This window comes from Colossoma macropomum, unplaced genomic scaffold (genome assembly GCF_904425465.1).
Source record: "Colossoma macropomum unplaced genomic scaffold, Colossoma_macropomum, whole genome shotgun sequence".
Lineage (NCBI taxonomy): Eukaryota > Metazoa > Chordata > Actinopteri > Characiformes > Serrasalmidae > Colossoma > Colossoma macropomum.
The window spans coordinates 9,185,685-9,203,139 of NW_023494794.1; the positions used below are offsets into that span (position 1 = coordinate 9,185,685).

At 40.0% G+C, this 17,455-nt stretch overlaps 1 protein-coding gene across 1 annotated transcript; it reads left to right on the forward strand.

Annotated features, from left to right (window-relative positions):
* The first annotated feature begins 6,285 nt into the window (after positions 1-6,285).
* Positions 6,286-17,382, forward strand: rnf214 (ring finger protein 214). The gene is given in 16 exon segments (XM_036580101.1): positions 6,286-6,486; positions 6,583-6,742; positions 8,491-8,550; positions 8,850-8,990; positions 9,931-10,064; positions 10,153-10,221; positions 10,385-10,481; positions 12,058-12,146; positions 12,230-12,317; positions 12,943-13,038; positions 13,454-13,939; positions 13,941-13,978; positions 14,470-14,587; positions 15,022-15,168; positions 16,450-16,545; positions 16,712-17,382. Coding segments are annotated over 16 exon segments (1,938 nt in total). The 5' UTR covers positions 6,286-6,430; the 3' UTR covers positions 16,775-17,382.
* The last annotated feature ends 73 nt before the right edge of the window (positions 17,383-17,455 follow it).

The following is a 17,455-nucleotide window of genomic DNA, read 5'->3' on the forward strand; positions in this document are numbered from 1 at the left end:
TGATCTCTGGGGAAACCAAGCTTTTTCACCAAGCTATCGCTTTAAAGAGGAATTTCACCAATTTTTCAAATGTTTGCATAATTAAATCATTAGGAAGTAAACAAAGTCATTCAGAGTGGTTTGGTGTGAAATGGTTTATTGTAGAGAAACTTACAGATTACTGATTACTGGTGGTGATAGGAACCAGGGGTCGCCATGACTACAACACAAATACAGCCCTTTTATTTACTCTCCAAAACCACCAGTGAACCTACACATGTTTAATATGTGATGTTGGTGGTGATAAAAAAGAAGTAAATCTTAAAAAAAAATAATTTTAAAAAGTTTTTGGGGAGATTTCATAGACTTTCAACTCTTCAGACATCTGGTTCCTATCACCACCACTGTAAAGAAGAATGGTGAAGTTTCTCTACAATTAACCATTTTTCATCAAAGCACTCTGACAGAACATTTGAAAAATTAGTTGAAGTCCCCTTTAAGCCTGGGAAATCATATCAGCAGGGATTCTCCTGTGAATTTCTTTCACATAGATAAGTAATTATGTGTTTATACTGGTGCCCATCATTACATAAGAACATAGGAACTTACAAGACATTACAATCATCAGATAAGAAACCAAAGCACCCTTCACTCCCAGCCTTTTCCCTTCTGAATAAACTAACCACTATCACTTCATCTAGGTTTGCCCTTCGGTGTGGCCTTTTGCCACAGCAGCACAGATAAGGGCAGGAGAGAGAGAGAGAAAGGGAGCGCGAGATAGAGAGAGAGAGAGAGAGAGAGAGAGAGGGAGAGAGAGAGAGAGAGGGGAATTAACAGCATGACTCATTTGTAAGCAAGAACCGAAAGCGTCTATAAATAAAATGTTTTAAGAATTTAAAAAAGTTACAGGATGTTTAGAAAGTGTCAAACATTTTGAGGCCTTTGCTCACTTTCTGCATCCTTATCTCACTCTGGTGTGTTTCCTAGCAACGTTATATGTGTTTGCACAACAGTACGTAACACCCCGCTCACGCACTGAAGACTCTAAAACAAGAGTAGACAAAAAAATAGATTTGCTTAAGAAGTTTCAGACACTGTGAAACACTATTTTCTACAAATGTACAAAAATACGACTAAAATTCAGGCTGCTACCGTTTTAGCTTTACGAGGTTGGAGAGTGCGGGGCACAACCTAACCTGGGGTAAACTGTAACACAGATATTTTGTGTAGTTAAACCCTTACTTCGGGCCAGGGACCGCTGACAGGCCCAAAGTTTTATTACATACTTCTGTAACTTAAGAATAGCTCAACCAGTTTGTGTTGCAGTCCCTGTAGTAACCGAATAATAAGCCTTAGTATGTAATAAGCCTGGGATTTTAAGGGGTTAAAGCTCTGGTTTACTCATTTTCATGAATTTCTTATATTATCTGTAGTTTTCGTGATGTTTTTGCAGACAACTGGCAGAGAAAGAATGCAGTTGGTCATTTCTGTTGACAGATTTTTGGTTTTTGGTTTAAGATAAGTGGGACTAAATTTGGTGCAGATGCTGTCAGATCTACCAAAGTACCAATCAGAGTTAGCAATTTATATACATCCCTCACTGATCTTCCGCTGCTCCGAGTCTCAGCCAAAACTCCAGGCAAGCAGGTTATTTAGGGTGTTTTAAATCTGCTAACAGGGCTTGTTATGAAGGTTTATTAGACCGTTGTTTGTAGCTTAGCTAGACGCTGCTTTCTACTTGCGTTAGCCACCTGCTGTAGGTGACTTAACTTCATTTTCGACGGCTGGATAGCTGGTCCACCTTAACTGTAGGGAAAAAATGATACATTGGCTTAGTATTATGTTAGCTTAGTATTACTTTAGCTAACTCCACAACATCAAGACTTGCAGTGTTTCCTCACAACTGTACTTTACAGACATGATGCACAAGAAAGAATGCAAGAAATTTCTCCACTGTGTCTGGAAACATGACAGTGCAGACTCATAACTGGTGGGACTTCAGTTTCAGAAGCACGGCCCACCAGTTAGCTAGCTAGCTATAGGTCATGGATATGAAGTTAGTGCTGAGTGGTCAAATATCAGACGTGATATGTTTGTGATCTGCCCGTCAAGATGAAAGCCTGAATTCTCGGACATCAGCTACAAAATGTAAGTAGATCTATGAACAGCTCGTTCTGCTTTTTGTACTTTTTACTGACCATTCAGAGAGTAAAGAGCGAAGGGGGGCTCGAACGTGTAGCACTGAACCACACCGATTGGTGGTGTCACTCACCACTGCCACCACCATGGGGTTGTCACATTGCCTGGGAGACACAACTGTCAATCATTTTACATTCTGACACACTCACACGATTCCAAACAGCAGCTTGGAATTTTTGGAGCATTTATTAACTATTAAATTGTATTAATTTGTATATTTCTTGAATAAAACACTGGCAAACGCTTATTCTGTGGCATATATTTACAATTTGTTTACATTTGAAACCATGTTGTCAGTGGTTTTAAACAGATTTGGGTCCTTTTGTGTGCTTTCGGTCACCTTCTTGTGCTCCCATAAATAATTCAGCCATCGTTTTTGGTCTGATCCACCAGTTTAAGTACATATTCTTTTCACTTTGTGTCTGTATGTACTGTTTCTTTCTTCTCCTCTTGTTTTGAGGCCACTACAGCACCCAGAAGATGACCATTCCTTGACAAAAGTGATAGTGACACATATAAGAGCCACCCAAGGCTTGTTGAGGCTTTGGGCCTGACCTAGAGTGACCATTGCAAACTTCATGGGATGGACCTCATTAAATTTAACCAGTGACATTATCCTCGCATGACTTAAAGGCCCATCTTACATTTTCAGTGCATTTTTTCTGACATTTGTGTGGGGTTTATGTACTAAAACCAGTCATAAGTCTTTTTTACATGAACATTTTTGCTCCTCTCTTCATCCCTGATTTTGTTACTGTTCCTTTAGGACTGATGTATGTAAATGAGCTCAGTTTTGATTGGCTGCCATGTATTGCGCTTCATTCAAAAAGCAGTCCAGACTCAAACACTTACAACTTCAGTGTGAATGGGTGGGTCTGAACTGCCGTGGGGTCAATAAGTGGATATCTATAAATATGTGTGACATCATAAAAAGTAGTGAATTTAGAACATGCTGGTTTTGCAGTTCAGGACTTTGAGGCCTAATATAATGTTTCTGTACTTTTAATTGTTTAACAATTATTACAACTTTAATATTTGTAATTATAAGCATATTCTGTATTAGTAATATATAATATATATATATAATTTATGGAGGGGTAAAGACTCTGCCTGCTCTTTATCTCTTTCTCTCTCTCGGATTTGTAACACTTTAGTAGTGACCACAAAAAATGTCTGCTGTATCCCTTACGCTCTGTACGTCATCCTCTCACCCTTCTTTTCTTCATCTTTCCTTCCTCCTCTATGCCTCATCTCTTTGTCTGGCCACAGCAGGAACCCTCAGGGATTCTTCTGGCCTGATTCAGGTTCCTTCCTGCTCTCATGCCGTTCATTGAGATCGGCTTCCTTCAATTCTCTGCGCCTTGTGTATTATAATCATGATTTAATGGTTCAATTCAATTCAAATTTGTTTGTGTAGTGCTTTTTACAGCAGACCCTGTAAAAACAGACGTTATGAAGAACAATAACTGCCACCATTGCACAACAAGACGTGAAGCAAATTCTCCTTCTTCTTCTTCTTATTATTATTAAATACTAAACACAATTTCTTCATCCAGTGAAACAATACATTTGTACAATCTGCAAAAAGTCAACCAATGGCCACAGAAAATTATGCTGCCATCTGCTGTTTGAATGTGGAAGTCCATAAATTTACCACTCCGGCCACTCGGTGGCACTGTGGAGCGGTGTTGGCTGCCTCTGCACAGTATACTGAAGAAATGTTTCATTGTGCATTTGGCCAGAGAACTTGTAGAGAGGAGAATTCCCACTCTGCAATGTCTTCAGGGTTTCTCAAACGCTAGAGGGCGCTCCCGAGCGAGTCCACAATGAATGGGTTGATATGGAGCCTTTGAGCAAAATCATAGTTTATAAGTGCTGAAACATTTTTAATGTAAAAGAATACAATCATTTCCTGAACACAGAGCAGCATAAAACATTTTAACACTGCTGTTATATTTTTAAGATCTTTTAAACTCGAGTTATAGGAGTTTAAAACAGTGCCTCATGTATATTCATGACGTCAGTGAGCATAAACAGCCAATGAGCTGCTCCGCTCGCCGATCAGTCGTCATGCTTTAGCAGTAATGTCAGCGTCCTGCTGCACAAAACCCGCTTGCTGTAGAAAAAAGGAAACATACAGGTGAGATTTCTTTGTTTTTTTTAGTGAAACACATCCTTCTACTTTCTAAACTTAAAGAAACGTTCTGGGCGACTGATTAGAAACTATTTTAACTTTTCGTTTTTATCCGTTGAGCGCCATTTACTCCCATTCATTGAGGACTCACTCGCGGGCGCCCTCTGCTGTTTAGCAGTCCTGTTTTTGATATAACGGGGGAAATAGGAAGAGGCCAGGCTCCTCATAAACCGACTCTGATTTGGCTGCATCTGAATAGTGAATGAAATTTTCTCTCTTATCATCTTTCTTTGAATTGGCCTGATCTGTAGCCATGTGGATCCACATGCTAGTCCGCTGAATATATTTAGTATGCTGGGTGAGGACATGGGCTACAGGCCAGGCAAAATCAAGGGAGACAAATACGAAAGAAAGTTTCCTAACTATTAGGACGTGGTCAGCGTAGCATTTACTACAGCGTGAACTGAATGGAAGCACTGCAGCAGGGGCCACCAATGCTTTATTCACAAGGGCCAGTGTAGATGCAGGCCTTCATTCCAATAAAGCAGATGTACACCTGATTCCACTTGTTTAATCAGTTAATCTCAGTCTTCAGACAATTGATTGATTGACTATTAGTTATTATAGGAGTTGTGCTCCTGCTTGGTTAGATTGACAACCTGTGCACTGGCCCTTTTGTGGGTAAGACTGGTGACTCCGGAGTTGCAATGTCAGAGGGTCAGTTGAGATCCCTATGAATAAGGCAGGACCAAACAAATCTCCACCACATGAAAATCTCTCCACATGAGAACCCAAAACTGCTTGACAAAGCTCACATGAGCATGCAGGCCCAGTAGGGTTTCATTTGATGTCATATGCCTTTAGAAGAACCTGGTGAGCGTGTGCTCTGTGCAAAATATGGAGCGCGGTGCTGAAACAGAGATTTAACAGTGCGACAGCAGCATGTTACAACTACGGTAGGCTTTGATTTGCAGGCTGGTGAACCTCCTTTGATATTTCAAACAGACTAAAAGTCTGATTTCTGCCAGAAAATAAAAGCTTAAGCGAAAGTGCATTAATCAAGTTCATTGATAAAAAATACAGGAGCAACTATTATTGCTGCTGTGGACCAACAGCTGGTCTATTTTCTCTGTTGTCCTGTGCTGAATGGACATATAGCTGTATATATTGTCCATCTGCACTGTCTGCTGCTATACTGTGCTAAATGTAGCACTGTGTCCTTAATAAACTACATTTAGTTTTTCTAGATTTTCACTGCATTTGGATTATTTTTAATGTTAATTTCTAAATCTGATTTGTATTTGTAATCAAGTTAACACCCCAAAAAAATATAAAAATAACAATAATTTCAGGAGGATTTCTTCCTGGCCTGCAGGCCACAGCTTAGAAAACCTGGCCACTAATTACATCAATGAAACAATCATTGTCCTGAGATTATTGTTATTTTGTGTTAACTTGATTACAAATACAAATCAGATTTAGAAATTAACATTAAGAATAATTCAAATGCAGTGGAATATATATATACATATATATATATATATATATATATATATATATATATATATATATGCAAATCAGATTTGGAAAAAAAATCACATACATATATATTTTTAGATTTTTTTTTCCAAATCTGAATTGTATTTGTAATCAGGTTAACATAATTATTAAAATTAAAATAATTTGTGTTATTTTTAAATATTTTATTTTATTTTTTTTTTTACCGAAAAAGCAAAAGAAGTTCCCCGGTTGGTAATATGACGTCATATACCGGAAAGACGAATCTACAAATAACACACAGTCCTTTCTGGGTTTCAGGCAGTATTAATTTAGATTCATTATTATTTATTTATTATTTAATATCAGGAAACTTTGACATACGGTCCTTCTCTGTTGGTAAGGAGTAAATAAACTTTTTTTTTAATTTATATGTTTAGTTTTAGCTTTCACTTTTGTTTCCCATGCGATGAATCCATCTGTCCTGGTCAGAAAAGAGGAAACGCGGCTGTTTTTACTGTATAAAATGAGCTGAATCCGAGTATGAATCGTTACTTTACCCGGCTGATTAATAAAACACTGCGTGTTTCTCAGCGGAACTAAAGGCGTCCAGTCCTGCACATGGAGAGCGACGCACAAACCGAGTGGAGCTCGGCATTAGAAGACGACTTAGCCGCGTAGGTATTTTTATCAGTAGTGAATTTCATATTTATGTACACATTTTAAACCAAAGCAAAAGTTTTATGTTGTTTTTTTTCGCGCATTGTTTCCAGCGGTGACATTCCTGTGTGCGCCTCTTTGTGGTCCGTCCCCGCTCCAGCCACTCTGTGGTCAGTTCCGGGTGTTGTAGGTGCTCCGGTAGCCGAGCAGGACGCTTCGTTAGGCTGCTACGAACTCGCCACTATGCCAGAAGCGAACGACCAGGACACCCAGGTGGGGGAAATGACACGACCTCCACAGGGGAGGTGGGGTTGTATCGTTAGGATGAGAGAAGGAGAGGCCAGCTTTCAGTACACAAACAAACAAGGCTAATGTTTCTGTCTCTTTCTGCCTGTTAGCTTTTCTCCTGTTCAGCCGAGCCTGTTTTTCCTTCTCCAGTCAGACTGTCCGAAACTTACTGGCTCTCTTTGTGAAATACCATCTTTTAGAACTGGATAGTGTCTTATTTCTCTGCTCTGACACACCCAACCTTAGTTCAGCTCTATCAAAAAGGACCGGGTCATCCGTTAAAGGGGCATTCCACTGATTCCCCCCAATCCTGCTACATAGTACAGGCATAAAATGACTTTATTAAAGGCGAATTCTACCATTTTTTCAAAATTGCTGAATAATTCAGTCCTTGAGATGTAAACAAAGTCATTCAGAGTGGTTTGCTCTAAAATGATTCATTGTAGAGAAACTTACACCTTCAGACTTATTCACAGTGGTTTTGATGGGAACCAGGGATCTCTATGACTACAACACTAATATAGCCATTTTATTCACTATCCAAAACCACCAGTGCACCTACACGACTCTTCTGAGTTATTATATGTGATGTTAATGAAGGTAAAAGGCATAAATCTGAAAAAATAAGTTCTCTTTGAAGAATATTTTGCCCTACAATGCCTTATAGCTATGTACACCAGGAATGGATTAAAATAACTGGGTTATTAAATGCTTTAAATGCTTCAGACGTCTGGTTCCTATCACCACCACTGAACAATTCTGACTCAGTAAGTTTATTGTATAATGTGGGTTAAATTTACCATAAGAATTTAAAAAAAGTAGAAATTTTCTGGTTTAAAATCCAGGGAAATCCTCTTTTTATGATTGTGAAGGTGGGAGGAACTTTTGGAACCAAAACCTCGACTGCTTTGGTGGATTTCTGTTGTAAAGTGTTTTCTCTGTTAATTGGTGAATACAGAAGGAAGGCAGATCACTAATGTTATTGCTAGGAAGCAGAATATCTTATTGCAGCCATATAACTACTGTAACTGTCTTGAAGTCATCTTTACTGTGGTGAGAATGGATCACTGAAACAACAGGAGTGACTCGGCCGATGAGGAGGACGACGAGCTAAAGTTAGCAGATGCCTCACAGTTTGCTGGCTGAAATGAGAATTAACTTGTCTCTCGTTTCTGCTGAATAAAGATAGAATCTCTGTTTTCTTTACAATTTTGTTCCACGACAGAGATTAGAGGTACAGCAGTGGTAGCTTAGTTGCGTTTATTAGCCTGTAGATCAGTGGATAGCAGACAAGATTGGTTGACACCACAGGGATGATTCTCAGTGATCGTATGACGTAATTCTGCATCACTCTAGAGCTTTTAACTCAGAATTTCTGACTCCCGACGAGGAAAAATCGACGAAAATACCCTGTTAGATGGGAATTCCTACCTGAAAGTCAGGATTGTGTTCTCAACTCCAGCTTCCCACTTCCAGGTTACATCAAAGGCAGCATATTTCTGTAATGCCGGCTGGGTTTTGTAGTGAGAAAACAGTGATAAACGATATAAAATGTTGAGTTTTGTCAAACCGATTTAAATAATTACGTTTTAGGCCAGAATCTTCCTTTAATGATGTGATTCAGGCAAAATATGTAACTGTACAGCTGGAGTGCAGGATCAGAGCTGGAAACACTGCTGTAGACCAAAGCTTCTACTAATCTGGTGAGTTTGTGTGCTGTTATCTCTCTGCAGACTGAAGACTGGACAGAGGAGAAGGGCTCCAACACTACCGATGACTGGGTCACTGTCATGGTAAAGTACTTCTGTTTGTTTGGGTGCTTGTAGTTTGGATGGAAGTGTTTTCTGAAAGCTTTGTAATGCTAAGCGCTTCATTAGCTTGATCTTAGGACTGAGTGTTTCCTGAAACCCCTCTCAACTAAAGCTCTATGTAAACCCGATCTATTACTCATGAAAGTGCTTCCTTATTTGGATTTTGAATGCAGTTCCGTATTAAAAAGCCAGAGGCCGCTAATGTGAGTGCAGAAAAGCATGAGTATGTAATCATTTTGTCTGTTGTCCTCCTCTCTCTCTCTCTCTCTCTCTCTCTGCAGCACTCTATAGATGAGTACAGCTCCAGGCTGGAGTTACAGTATGAGTCTCTGTTGAAGCAGGAAGATACTGACCAGGCTGAACACACACTCCTCCTCGAGAGTCTGAAGAAAACGAGGGATGAAACGAAACGGCAGCACCAGGTTCGCTTCCAAACCCACGCAGCAGGTCCACTCAGCAAGGGCCAGAGATGTTTGTTCCACTCCATCAAATGGGCTCTTCCTTTTAGAAGTGGTAGCATTGGAGTTTCCCTTTTAACTCGAATTTTAACATGCTAATTGAACCTTACCCCCCGGTTAGCATTGTGCTAACTGCTTGCCAAAAGAGCAGAGTTCCCTGGCTTTATTTACAGAGAGGCTGCGTGGGTTCATGATTTTGTCCTTCAGGAAATGGACACACTTTCACTCTTTCACTGCCCAAATTGTGGCACAGTCTAGACAGTGTATATTATGGGTGTAAGTTTCTGACCTGAGAATGATTTGTTTTGATTACAGTCTGTAACACTAATCAGTGCTTTTGGTTTGGTTTGATAAGATTGTTTAGGTGCGGTTTATGCTGCGTTCACAGGCTCACAGCAGACACATGCTGGAAAACCGGATATTCCATTGTTTTCTGTGGCGGAATATTCTGGCACTGCAAGTGTCACCGTACCACAGCGTTAAGTGGAACGCTCTGCCAAGAATTCAGTTTTTCCAACTTTTGCTGTTGTCTGCAGCGGTAGCATAAATCAGATGTTGGGTTTTTTTTTTTTGGGTTGGCCAGAGCGCCAGACGTCAAATATCCCTGCAGATTTCTAAAAAACTGAAAGCGAGACTCCTGAAAATAATGAAAGCTGTAATGAAGGCCAAGAGTTGGAAACACTAAATGTTGAGAATTTTATGTTAAATAAGAAGCTCCTGTGTAATTTCATTATAATTATCTGTAAAATATGTTTTCTGCTTTTTTTTTTTTCCTGACACTACAATAAATGTGGGCATATGACTGTATTTTATTGTTATGCAGAAATATGCTTTTCTAGATATATTGTGGATATGATCTGTACTTGTAGTGCTGAGAGCTGATTGGTTGTTTTTTTGTGTGCAGATTCTCCTTGATAAGATCGAGTCTCTGCAGGTGAAGCTGGAACTGAACAGCAGTAAGACCACCCGGAAAAACTTCTCCACTAAGCTAGAAGAATTGACCGCAGAGAGGGACCGACTGGCAGAGGGGAAGAGAAGGCAAAGACAAATAAAATATATACTTTGGATAAAAGAATTGGGTAATAATGTGTTAAATGTGTTGTTTATTCCTATTTTTCTGTTTTAGATTGACTCAGGAGTTGGAGGAGGCAGACAGGAAGCTGAAGCAGCTTACTGAGGAGCAAAACAACGAGAAGTAAGACCAAAGAAAGATCCCAGTAGTGCATAGTTTAGTATTTCCCTGCTCTAACAAGTGCGATTCAACTCACTGACTAATTCGGAAGCCAGACAGAATGCTTAGCTGTGCAGTGCGTTGGCCTCCACTGGGAGTTTCTTCGATGTTTTTTGTTCTACCGCAGGCTTTCATGGGAACAGGAGATAGCTGATCTGCAGGAGGAGAAAGAGAGACTTTCAAAACAAGTGGAAGAAGCCAATCAGATGGCTCTAAAAGACGAGGTGAGCCCAAATGTTAAAGGCAGATGTCTTCAAATCAGGAGCTTGAATCCAGCTTGTGGTTCTGTGTTAACTGAACTATTGATGGACCTGATTAATGGACCTGATCTAGTACCTGTGAACACAAAATCCAGGACCAGAAACTAAATTCAAGTTCCAGATTTGAAGATTGTTATAGAACTAAAGTCTGAAAGTGACTTGCTGGGATATCTTTATATTTTTGTCTATAACTTGGTGGCGTATTAAATACATACGTGATAATGTTTTGATTAACTCAGCTCTTGAGTAATATCATTTACTAACTACACACTTGATAGTCTTTCAAGGGTTCTGTACTAAAGAAAATGGTTCTGTCTAGAACCATGAACAGTCAACAACCCTTTGCATGACTAAATAGTTCTTTGCATCCTGAAATCGTTCTTCATATTGATGGAAAATTGATGGTGTTTTATATGATTCTATATAGCAACAAAAAGGGGTCCTCTATTGTTACATGCTTGACATCGTAACAATAGAAGCATCCTTTTGGTGCTGTATGGAACCCTTTTCAAATAGGTTTTATATAAACCATCTACAGCACATTCTCCATTAATCTGAAGAACTCTTTCATGATGCAAAGAGTCCTTTAAGCATGCAAGAGGTACTTTGACTGTTTGTGGTTCTGTGTAGAACCATTGCCTTTACTAAAGAACTTTTGAAGAACCATGTTTTTTTAAGAGTGTAGGGATGGTAATAATTAACCGATAACCAACAAATACATAAATGTTCGACCAGTGCTTGCAAAAGCATTAAAAAGTAATTTAATTTCTGATAAATAACTGACATTTGAATAGGTGGGTTTTTCATATGACATGAGAGACATTTTATGTATGTTTGTTAAATTGGGCTAATAATATGTAGTGTAAGTAGAAAACATTGTTATTGTCATATCTGTTACGATAGGCCGAATATTTTCATTCAGTAAAGCCTAAAGCCTTGTTTATATGAAACGCAGTGCTGTGTTTGATGTCTTCATGGGTCGTATACATGATTTTTAGATAGTTTGTTAAGAATTGATCACCCCTACAATTAACACACATCCGTGTTTAAACCCAATACCGCTGTGCCTGTGATTGGATCTGCTGGGTGGTGTATTGAATCCTCTGATTGGATACAAAGTGGTGACAACAACAACAAAAAAGTGTAGAAAAAAATGTCTGCTGGACATCAGCCTGTATGCACTGGTCTGATGAGCCAGCAACACAGCCGACTCTGAGGGTGCAGTGACGGTCAGGCTTGGGATTTCAGAGGGATTTTCGACACACAGTACCAAATGTGGTGGAAAGCTCTGCATATCTAGTTTAATGTGGATTTGGAAGGTTGTCTGAATCTCAAATGGTAATAGTAATAAAACAGCAAATCATGTGACGTGAACATTTCTCTGCTGAGTCTTGAAGGGTTCACATCCAACAACAACATCATTTGTTTTCTTGTTATGTATTAATAATAGTTTGAAAAGGGTTCAGGATCATTATGGCGTGCGCGCGTGCGTGTGTGTGTGTGTGTGTGCGTGTGTGTGTGTGTGCGTGTGTGTGTCCAGATAGAAGCTTTGGAATCTCAGAGATTGTTGGCGATTGCTCATGTAGAAGACTGGCAAGCAGAAGCTGAAAGATACCTGGGCAAGCTCAGGTAACGTTTCTGTGTATGTATCAATGCATTTGAAAGTATTTTTGTTTGTTTGTGTTTTAATTGATTGTTTGCTCTGTGGACAGGATGGAACATTCACCACAGCATGGCCGACAGCGGATGGAGTGGGAGAAAAATGTGGTGATGGTGCGAAACAGCCTGACTAAACTACAGGTGAGGAGGGAAGGGCTAGTCCACCTGGATTGCAGGTGGGGTCTAAGACTCGCCCACCTAGATTACAGGTGGAGGGGTAAAACTCGTCCACCTGGATTGCAGGTGGGGTCTAAGACTCGCCCACCTAGATTACAGGTGGGGTCTAAGACTCGTCCACCTCTATTACAGATGGGGGGTAAGACTCATCCACCTAGATTACAGGTGGGGTATAAAACTTGTCCACCAAGACTACAGGTGGGGTCTAAGACTCGTTCACCTTTATTACAGATGGGGGGTAAGACTCGTCCACCTAGATTACATGTGGGTGGTAAGACTCGTCCACGTAGATTACATGTGGGTGGTAAGACTCGTCCACCTAGATTACAGGTGGGGCCTAAGACCCCTCCACCAAGATTACAGGTGGAGGGGTAAGCCTCGTCCACCTAGATTACATGTGGGTGGTAAGCCTCGTCCACCTAGATTACAGGTGGGGGGTAAGACTCGTCCACCTAGATTACAAGTGAGGGGAGGGGCTGTTGCACATGGATTACAGGTTGGGGGTAAGGGGTGGAGAGGCGTAATACCATAATTTGTGGTGCTAAAATCGCTCTCTGTCTGCTTTTGTTTTATTTTCTTTTATTTTCAGAATATGTATAATGAAAACATTAAGCTTCTACAGAATGGTCAGCAGCTGGACAGTTTACCCCCAGTCTCCTTGCCATCACTACCTGTTGTCCCCACGGTAGGTGTCTTTATGGAGTGGATATCTGACTGTACATGCTGTGTTCGTGCATATTTTTCAAGCTATGTTATGTTTCCAAGTGATGAAGTAGGTTGGTTATTCGTTGTTTACACTCCTGTGCAAAATGACTTTTTCACTTTTCTTAGTCTTAAGGGGTGTAATTTTTTTGTGCAATAACGTACGTCAAATAACTTTAACTGTATTTTAGTTGTTTTATTCATAGTTTCAGTCTTAAAGGAACATCAAGGACTTATTAAATGATAAATAAGGCAATGTGTTTATCTATTTACACATTTTTGTGTCATTATCTCTCCCAAAGGCGTTGTGGATATTAATTTTAGTATAACTTCATTCTCGATGGTATACGGCTCGTTTTAGAGTCACTTACAGCTCTACATTCTCTCTCTGTCTCTAGATTGAGTTGTTTATGAGTCCGCTCAGAAACTCAGTGCAGATGCCGTATTATGGTGGTCCTATGGTTCGTATCCCTCCTCCCAGCGAGTTCCACCTCGGTGGTGCCCCGGCCCACAGAGTCACCCCTCCGCTCTCTCATTCCTCGTCCCAAAGTCATTCAGCTCCCATCATGACCTCATCATCACACGTAGTCAGGCCGAGGCCCCAGCTGACCATGCCCACAAGTTTACCCCCGCAGCCCTCCTTCCGCATGCCCGTCATGCCTTCAGCTCACCCCCCACCCTCCACACACACCTTACCACACACCATCACACCCGCTGGGTCCTACAGTGGCCCTGGACCTGCTCACGTTCCCCACAGCAGCAACTCACATTGCTGTTTCCACGGCAACAGCTCAGGCAGCAGGTTTGCCAGCCCAGGCAGCAGCAGGACGGCCGCATGCGACCCTCCCAGCTGCCCCCGCCCGAAACGCCTCCCCACACACCGTCCTGGAGAGACTGGAGAGACAGTTCCCACAGTGCACCAGGTACTGCTGACGAGGTCATATCCTGCTTTAAGACTCCTCCCACACCTGTTGAACATTCAGTACTAAATATTAAATACATACTACATTAAATAGTACATATTAATCCTTTCTTGCCCAAATGAAGTCTAGTTATTCTTGTCATTGTGCTATACGTTTGATTTACAGGAGAATTTGTGTAATTTATTTCTTAATTATATAATGAATAATTATTAATTATGTAATAAATTGCATTCAAATTACATTCTGTATGGACAGTTGAGTTTGAGTCGGCAGTTCTGATGTTTTTGTTTTAAAGGCACAACAGAAATGGAAATGGATGTTTTTCTTTCTGTTAAATAAGACTATACACATAGCAATAACTTTTAATCAAATTTAAATCATAATAAAATATCTACTCAAGAATAGGCCTGTCTCAATTTTTACATAATCTCCTGATGAGTTATTTGAGCTGATTGCAGTTATTACATATTATTAAATCTCTCTCTGTTTAGAACTCAGCTGATGAGTGTGCTGCAGCAGATTAAGAGTGAACGTGGCACTATGGCTGGCATGTCCATAGACGAGGTCATGCAACAGGTGTCCCAGAGACTGGCACAGAACGACCGCCCGGTGAGTACGAATCCACATCCATCCATTGCTCAGTGTTCTACCAATATAATTGCTTACTGTATTGATTTCCTTTATTTTGAGTGCAGGCTGTGTGTACATCACTCACTTTACAACAGAAGTCAGTGGTAATGCTTAATGAGAATTCATATCTAATATGATATTACTTGTAATTTGCAGCATTGATTATTTACCTTTGTATTTAAGGAAAAATGTAAAATGTTAATGTGCATCACCGTTAGCTTAGTGCTAGCATGGTATTAGAAACTTCATATGAGCGCTAACTGAAATTAGCACTACTGTAAAGCTGAGATTTTTTGTTGTCACTGAAGGTTGAATAGTCACGGTTTGCAACCCTTAAACAGACAGTTTAACGTTTGTGTGTGCAGTCTTGCATTTTTTTCATGTGATCTGTAACCCTAATGATGCTCCTTCAGCCTCCAGGCCCTATAGCTCCTCCGACTGGCTCTCGCGTCTTTGCCGGTCCTCCTGGTCTAGTCCAGAGGCCCTCTGTCCAACCTCTGGCCGTGCGTCCCCCTATCAGAGCCTCCAGTGCCCCTGTCTTCCAGCCAAGACCCTCACAGGTCAGAACTAAATCTAATACCCACTTTGTGTTTGCTGAATATATATCCACAGTCATCCCCCTTTACCTGAAATCATTCAGCCAGGACATGTTTGGTGTCTGAAGTTTGCTTAACAATTGTAAGTAAGTAAATAGAGTGTTGGGTAACTAAATGATTGTAAATAGATAAATAGATTGTTGGATAACTAAATGATTGTAAGTCAATATAGTGTTGTGTAACTAAACAATAAGTCAGTTTATTGTGGGGTAATAAAATGATTAAGTAAGCAAATATACAGGGTGATATATATTTTTACGACCGTGAGGTGCCTAGGAACCAATCACAATCCAGTTTAAAGAGGGGGTCATAGAGTTTCTGACTGTAACTGGAAGACGGTTCCCTTCAGTCTGCGAGGAGATGGAGACCCGATAAGAAACTTCAATAAGAGTGAATCCGTCATAACTGTGCAACGTGATTTTCGTGGGCAGTGAACCTCCAACAGCTCAGAGTGTTCGTCGTTGGTTTACAACACTGCAGCCGTGAGTGCAGCGACACCCGACATGCTCAATCCAGCATGGGATGAATCTGACTATGGCGTTGATGTTGTCTGTACAGCTGGAGGAGGAATTACATGATAAACTTTATTCTCACTTAAACCATTTACAGTTCACTGCATTGTTCTGTAATGATTTACAAGCGAAATGAATCATTTTGAAATCGGATGATTGTTTTTGAATCACCCTGTATTGTTGGTTAATTAAATGATTGTAAGTAAATACAGTGTTGGATAATTATATGGTTCTGAGTAAGTAAATAGAGTGGGATAACAAAGATTGTGAAGAAATATAGTTTTGGGTAATTAAATGACTGCAAATAGATAAATAGCATGTTTGGTAACTAAATGATTGTAGGTAAATATAATGTTGGGTAATTAAATTTTTGTGAATAAGTAGCGATGTGTAACCAAATGATTGTACGTAATAATATAAAGTGTTGGGTAACTAAATGATTGCAAGTAAACATTGTTGAGTAACTAAATGATTGTAAGTAAGCAAAAATAGTGTTGGGTAACTAAATGACTATAAATAGATAAACAGAGTATTGAGTCACTAAATGATAATAATTAGTAAATACAGTGTTGGGCAACTAAACCACTGTAAATAGGTAAATACAGTACTGCGTAACTAAACGATCAAAGAAGAGTAAGTACAGTTGTGCGTATTTAAGTGATTCCAAATGGATCATATCTCTCTCTCTCTTTCTCTCTTTCTCTCTCTCTCTCTCTCTCTCTCTCTCTCTCAGGCTCCACCGGTGCGTAAGCTGTGTTTGATGTGTCAGAACCATGTTGAACCTGGAACCCAGTACAACACAAACTGCCTTCACACTCTACACAAAGAGGTGAGTGTGTAGAAGCAGCTGAATGATCAGAGCACAGTGGTCTGTGTGTTTGTATGTGTTTGTATGAGAATGTGATGAGTTTTAGGATGTGACTCCAGTAATAACTGAGCCAGCCTGTTTTTGTTTGTGTGGTTTCACTTTGTTTGATGATTTGTTTTTGTTTCAGTGCATCAGTGTGTGGCTGAAGTCCAGCAAGGACCACTCCTGCCCGTTCTGCCCCAGCAAATGAGTGACTGTGAGACTTGATGTTGAAATCTCTGAATAACTACAAAGAGCATTTCATTAACAGAAACTGATAAACTGGTGGCTGGTTCTGAATAATGTGATGTTACCAAAGTGGTAAATTTAAGTTGCTTTAAGATGGGATGATACTTTTAATCCTAAAGGTTAAAGAAGACTTGAAGGGGTTTGATTTCAGTAAGGAAGACTCGGTTTCTAAAAATGTAATAATAGTAATAATGACTTTATCTTTTATAATAATGTTTTCTATTACACGTTTGTTATTTTTTAAATTAATGACAATAAATATCATTTAAAAGTTGTGTTGAGTGACTTTACAAGGTACGCTACTCGTTCTAAATCCCAGTACTGGTGACCCCATAGACTGCAAACAAGCTTTGCTGCTGCTATCTACATGATTTATTCTACTCATCAGCTCGTTACCAAACCTTTAATAAGCTGTGGAAGGTGTGCTGGAGCAGGGAAAACACCACCTGGTTCCCATGGCTGAGATCGAGAGATGCTGTGATAATTTGAATATTTTCGTGAGCTGCCTGAAACCACACTCAGTTAAAAGCCCTGTTACTTTAATGGAATAATGACTTTTAGAGGTGTTTTTATATTTAGAATTCTAGTGTATGTGTGTGTATATGTGTTATATATATATACACACACAGCACTGCTGTGTCTG